Here is a 7274-nt window from a genome sequence, read left to right on the forward strand (position 1 = left end):
TCTTGAAATAGATTTTAAATTTCTTGCTCTTTCTCTTTTCCTTCTAGTATCCCTATGATGCAAATGTTGTTACAGTTGACATTGTCCCAAAGGCCTCTAAAACTATCTTCATTTATTTAGATTTTTTTACATTTTGTTGTTCTGATTGGGTGTTTTCTGCTACCTTATCTTCTATATCACTGATTTACATCTCTGCTTCATCTAATCTACTGTTGATTCATCTTAAGTTATTCTTCATTTCAGTTATTGTATTCTTCATTTATGACTGGTTCATTTTCATGTTTTCTATCTCCACTTTTATGTTTTCTATTTCTTTGTTAAAGTTCTTATTGAGTTCCTTTCTTCTTCCCCTAAGTTTATTTAGCATCCTTATCACCACTGTTTTGAACTCTGCATCTGCTAGATTGCTTGTCTTGATTTTGTTGAGTTCTTTTCCTGGAACTTTGTTCTGTTCTTTCATTTAAGACATATCTCTTTGCCTCTTGTTTTTGGCTATCTCCATATGTTTGTTTCTGTGTATTCAATAGGACTACTATGTCTCCTAGTTTTTGTAGAGTGGCCTTACAAAAATATGTGTGCTGTGGGGCCCAGTGCTACAGTCTTCCCTGGTCACCAGAGTTGGGTGATCCAGGTATGTCCCTTGTATGAGCTGTGTGTGCACTGTTGTTTTAGAGGAGCCTTGGTTGCTGTATGCTCATCAATGGGAAGGATTGATCCCTGTGCTGATTGGTTGTGAGGACTGGCCATGACCAGTGGAAGTGCTGTTGTGCAGAGAAAGACCTTACAGAGCAGGATTTACTTTAGCAAGACTCTGGTGCCTGCCTTGTTTGCCCTTTGAGTATGTTGTCCTCAGATGTGACCCCAGGTTGTGCACCAGTTTAGACCAAAGCTGGCCACTGGGCATGCAGGCCAGGGCCTCCTGCGGGGGGCAAGTTCAGCTGAAGCCTGTGTTCTGCCCAGAGCCATGTGGCAGATGGCCATCATCCATACTGGGTTTGGAAGCACCTCAAGAGTCCAAGCCACAGCATGAGGATGGCTGCTGCTAGTGCTGGGCTTCAGGTTTCTCATCAAGAAGTACAAGGCATGCTGAGGCTATATGCTGCTTGCTTATATTTTGTGAACCTTTGAGAGATTTTTTAAAAGTCTGCAGCATGAGCTAAGACAGGTTGTTTGTATGGAAAATCCACTGGGAGTCGCTTGGATGGTTCTGCACATTAGGAGAAGCTAGGTCTCAGGGAATCACCAGGACAAGTAATGAATGTTAGCAACATTGATGGAGACTCAGATATGGTACTCACCTGGGTCTGCAAGCTAGGTGGGGATGGGCTCAACAAAGGAACATTTCCCCTTGCCAGCACTTATGTCGGGAAAAAAGATGCCCCTCCAGCCCTTGCCCTGAAGCCAGACAACTCAGTTCCTCCCCATATGTCATTGGCAACTTCCAAGCTGCTGCCCCAGCACTGGAGCTCAGAGTGAGTCCATCACTGAATAAGTTCACGCATAGGACTCTGAAGAGGAAAGTCTCTGACAACCTCAGCCCTCTATCTCACTCAGCCACAGTGTCTGCTGATTTCCACAGCCAGAAGTTGTGGGGACTTCTTTTCCTGGCAATGGAACCCTGGGCTGGGAAGCCTGATGTGGGGCTAGGGCACCTCACTCTTCCTGGGGGACTTCTACAGCACAGATAATTCTCCCTATTCTCAACTATCACATGAGGGTGTTGTACCAGCTGTTTTTTTGTCTTTGCCCCTCCTACCATTCTCGAGGTGGCCTCTTCTGTGTGTCCCCAGTTGGAGGACTTTTGTTCAGCTACACTTCAAGTGACTCCCAATGATGGCTATTCTTTAGTTTAGTTGTAATTCTGATGTGGTTGTGAGAGGAGGCAAGAAGAACATTTACCTACTCTGCCATCTTGACTGAAATCCCAGAGAATAATTTTTATGCATCTCCAATGTACCAGACACTATCTCTAGGTTTTGAGTATATACCCATGAGCTAAACAGACAAAACTCCCTGACTTCAGTGAGCATATATTCTAGTTGAGAGAGATAATCAATAAATATAATTAATAGTTGCCGTGTCCTCTTTCTACCCTACTGCGTGACAGGGTCCGGAGATGGGGACAGAGGCTTCAAGGAATGCATCGTCAAGAACGAGGACATGGCATGTGTTTAGGGATATTTGATTTCTTAGAAATGATCCTATTAATAGGGGGAATTTGGGTAGCACAAATTCTAGTAAGTGTAAACGCTGTAAAAATGGATTTCCTCAAAATTGGCTCTGAGGAAAACATAGTAAATTCCCCGCGTATGGAAACAGCTCTAGTCACCCTGACATGTCCAGAATGCGTAAACCATTTCTTTGAACAATTATTAAGAGAAATTCCTTTTGACGCGCCTCTTAAAGATGTTATGAATAAATTATAACAAGCTGAATTACTAGAACCAGTTTATACTCCTGTTCCCATGCAGTTAGTAGAAAAATTAGTAAAGGATAAGAAATTTACTCATAAGCCTGTGCCTATTATAGAAGGGCCTCCTTTTGTGGCCTAGTGGATAAATAGAAAACTCTGGTATCCACCTAGGGGGGCTAATAGTATGAAAAGATTACCTGATCTTCCTTTGCCTTATTCAAAAGCTTATAATAAAGATAGTATACATGTAGTGAATAAAGATAGAATTCATGTGCCTTATAGTAGTTTAAGTTTCATAGAAAGGCTGGCTAGGTCAGGATCTCCTTGGTGCTTAAAAAACAAAGGAACGGAAACTTAGCTTATGAAAGCAGCTTTGTAAAACTGATGTTTATAAATATTTTCCTCAATACTGCACCAAGGAAACTTTTGAACAGCTATGAGAAAGGTTCAGCTTGAACTTTAGATATAGCATAAATCGAATAGCATTTAAAAGATTTCTTCAGGCAGAAAGAAAAACGATGTCTGCCCACAAGCCAATGCTTGCTGTTATGAATACATCTATCTATCACCTTTACTTAAATCAAACTGTATCTTACATAATAGATATAAGAATTAAAAGTTTAGATTGTTCCATCAGGTAGTTCTGTTCTAATGATTGAGAAAAGAATGTACTAGTTAATCATGAATATTAATAATAATATACTCTATAAGATTTTCTGCTTCGCCTAACCACAGAAATTTAACTCCCTGCTATCTTAACCACAAAGTATAATCAAATGCCAAAATAAAAAGTATAAAAGTTGTACTCAAATCACAATAAAACGAAACAGTGTCACATCGTCTCTGAGTTGTGTAGTCAACTGTCTCCCGCGCCGACGCCTTGCCCACCTTCGGGGCCCCCTGGATCCTGTCGTGGCTGAACCGTGGCAAATAGTTAAAATATAGAGTGTACTAGAAGTAATAATTTAAGGAAAAATAATTTAGAAAAAGGATATAAAATTCAAGGAGCTAGAGATAAACTTTCAGGAAGGGTGGCCAAAGAAGGACTCACTGAAAAGATGCCTTGTGAGTAGATATCTGAGGGAATCGAGAAGGTAAGCCATATAAGAATTTAGGTTTTATAAATATACAGTAGCAATATTAAAGAGATCAAAGGCTATGAGAAAAAGGTGTACTATGTGTATTTAAAAAACAAAAGAAGGCCAGTGAGACTGAAGCAAAATGAGCAGGTAAAAAAGCTACAGGAATTGGGGTCAGAAAGATAAAGGGGACATAAACTATGCAGGGCCTATTAGTCATAATAAAGAGATTGATGTTTAATCAGATTAAAATGGGAAGCTACCAAAATTTTATAATGGAAGAATGACCTGATCTGACTGACAATTTAATTCAGTCATTTGAACTGAATGGGAGCAAGGACAGAAAACAGAGGAACCAATAAGGAAGTTGCTGACAAAAGCCAGGTGAGTAATGATTATCACTTGAAATAAAAGATGGCAGTGTAAATGGCAAGATAAATAGTAAGATTCTGAATCTCTGTGACAAAGACTATATATTCATTTATTCACTCAATATTTTTTGGATCTTTATGATGTTTCATGCACTATTCTAGGTACTAGTGATACACCAGTAAATAAAGCAGACAAAGTCCGTGTCTTAAATAAATTTTTGTCTGAATGGGAGACAAATAATAAACAAGTAACCAAATCACTAATATAATTTCTGGTATTGGAATGTGCTATAAAACAATAAAACTGACTGAGGAGAGAGAGAGTGGTAAGGAAGGGAAGAGAAAGCCTTTTCAAGTAGGCTGGTTATTCAAGCACTCTCCTTATCACCTATACGTCTATAAATATCATATTAGATTTTCACAGTTATAACTGGGGTTCAGCAAACACAACATGTAAAACACAAAAACTAGATTTGTAACTTGAACCAAAGATATTAGCAGAGGATTTATACAGATCTCGAGGGAACCGTGAAACACTCCATTTACATAAAATTGATTGAGATCGAAGAAATACTTTGTAGCACTCTATGTCAAGGACCATGTTAGATACTATGGCAAAATGGCAAAATGGAGGCATTAGCAACCTAGGAATGGCAGACAAACACAAGAATAGGCGATATTTTAGCTAAGACTGTCAGAGATACCTACCCCCTTGGTGGAGATTAATAACTCAAGCTGACTGATGATCAGCCATCTCTATGAATCAGATTGGTCCTGGAAAATGGAGAACAAGCAAGAGAAGGAGAAAGATGGCCTCCTCCTCTTCTTATTTGGAAAAAAAAAAAATGATCCAGGAAGGCATCTGTTGGAAGAGGTGGGAGAATTTTCATACAATCATTTTCAAAATGATGGGGAATTTGATATTTTTCATGGGAGGGGTGATTTTTAGCTTTACCTGTTCCCATTATACGTGTTACATTTGTATTTCACATCTTTTGAAAAGGACAAAGAGAATGATCCAGTGTATCTTAATATTTTCACCTTTCTTACAGCATCTCTACATCTTTATTCTTATTCTTTCAGGTAAAATTAAGCAAGTGAGGAGAATGGCCATGGATAATGCTACAGCAATGTCTAGGTTTCTTCTTATTGGAATTTCCAACTATCTGGAGTGGAGAGTAACCAATTCTTCATGTTGGTGCTGATAACTTCTCTGAGCACATTGTTGGAGAATGGACTTATTATCATTCTTATCCACATAGACCCCCACCTCTACACTCCAATGTACTTCTTTCTTAATAACCTGTCTTTCTTAGAGCTTTGCTATGGAACAGTCTCCATGCTCCAGGCCTTGGTACATTGTTTCTCTGCACATTATTACCTCTCTTACCCACAATGTTTGACCCAAATGAGTGTCTCCTTGGTCTTGGCCACGACAGAGTGCTTCCTACTGACTGTAATAGCCTATGACCGTGTGGTTGCTATCAGCAACCCCGTATGCTATTCTGTGATCATGACTGGCCCAGTGTGTGTCTAGCTGGGTGCTACCTCATGGAGAGCATCACTTGTGCTCACTGTCATGCTCATCTTATCTCTACATCTTTGGTTCTGTGGGGCTAATGTTATCAATCATTTTGTCTGTGAGATTCTTGATCTCCTCAAGTAGGCCTTCTCTGACACCAGCCTCAATGAACTTATAATCCTTATCACAGGTATCTTCACCCTGCTCTTACCCTTTGGTTTTGTTCTTCTCTCCTATGTCAAAATTGTTGCTGCTGTCCTAAAGATTCACTCAGTCCAGGGTAGGCAAAAAGCTTTTTCTACCTGTAGTTCTCATTTGACTGTGGTGACAATCTTCTATTGGGCAGCCATTTACATGTATATAAAACCTCAGTCAAAGACATCCCCTGACAAAAACGAGTTTATCTCAGTGTTTTATAGGGCTTTGACTCCCTAATATATAGCCTGAAGAATAAGGATGTTAATGAGACAATGAAGAAAGTTATGGCGAAAAGGGCAAAAAATCTTCTTTGCTTGTAAACTAAAATAACACTCAGCTACATCTCCACTGATAGTGAAAAATGTTAAAATGAGGAGTGACGTCAGAAACATGGCGGAGTGAGAGATGTCCCCAGATCTCTCCCCTTAAAACAACAATAAGCTGAACATCTAAAACTCAACAAAAAAACTACCAAACTGCACGCTAGCATGTTAGAGTGTGAGGTCTGCACATAAGAGCTACCACAGGTCAGAATCTTGGGATTCAGGCAGTAGATTGGGAGAAAACTACTGAAAAAGAAGCTGTCTCTCATAGCTGAAACAACGTGTAGGAGGAGGCAGGAGTGAAGAAGCTGCTGCGAGTTCCCTGAACAGCCCTGCCTGGGAGAGCCATGAGCTCCACATGGCCGGCAGCAGTGTCCAGGCATTAGGGCAGAAAATAGAGAAGAGGAGATGACAGAGAAGCAGGGATGACTGAGAAAAAACAGTTGAGTATTACTAGCAAATCACGAGGCTGAGCCAGAGTCCCCATCCCCCAACCCAGAGGGCACTTTGCCCCATATCCTGTGAGATCAAACACTGCGAAGCCCCAGGGTAATCTGAACAAATGCTACCAAAACTGTGACTAACACTGACAGGGACTAAGACTGAGGGTAGCGAGTGTGAATGGATATCTACAAGAAAGAAAAAGGAATTATTAAGACTTTATATTAAGCAGGGATCCAAAAGGCTTAGATGCCACCTGCTGGAAACCAAAAGAAAACTACTTCTTTGCAACAGGCTAAAGAGAGATCTTTATATAATAAATCTTCCTTCTTGAAACAAACAAACAAACAAACAAACAAACAAACAAAAAAACAAAACAAACAGAAAAAAAAAATGGACTACAGTTCCATTAATGCCCAGGTGGAGAAATAGTCCATTAAACACCATGAACAACCAAGGTGACAAGGCAGCACAGAAAGAACATAAAAAATCTCCAGAAAATCGGCTTACAGACATAGAAATATGTGACTAAAATTACAGAGAATTCAGGATGGTACTTCTGAAAAAACTCAATTCATATCAACAATTCCAGGAATTGAAAAAAAAAAAACTAGATGAACAGAATGAGTTCTTTAGCAAGGAGATTAAACAACTCAAAAAGGACCAAATAGAACTTCTGGAGATGAAAGAAACACTGCAAGAAATGAAAAATGAAATAGCAAGTTTGGGAAATAGAGTTGACCAAATGAAGGACAGGATCAATGATATCGAAGACAGAAATCTAGAAATAAATCAAAGGAAGAAGAGAGAAACCGAAGAATGAAAAATAATGAAATAGAAATACAAGAACTAGCTGATACCATCAGGAGAGGAAACATAAGAACAATGGGCATTTTCGAAAAGGAGGAAGAGGAGTAGGGATCAGAA

At 39.6% G+C, this 7274-nt stretch overlaps 1 protein-coding gene across 1 annotated transcript; it reads left to right on the forward strand.

Annotated features, from left to right (window-relative positions):
• The first annotated feature begins 4969 nt into the window (after positions 1-4969).
• Positions 4970-5903, forward strand: OR13H1 (olfactory receptor family 13 subfamily H member 1). The gene is given in 3 exon segments (XM_039864989.1): positions 4970-5047; positions 5050-5815; positions 5818-5903. Coding segments are annotated over 3 exon segments (930 nt in total).
• The last annotated feature ends 1371 nt before the right edge of the window (positions 5904-7274 follow it).

Source organism: Pteropus medius, unplaced genomic scaffold (genome assembly GCF_902729225.1).
Source record: "Pteropus medius unplaced genomic scaffold, Ma_sr-lr_union100, whole genome shotgun sequence".
Taxonomy (NCBI): Eukaryota; Metazoa; Chordata; class Mammalia; order Chiroptera; family Pteropodidae; genus Pteropus; species Pteropus medius.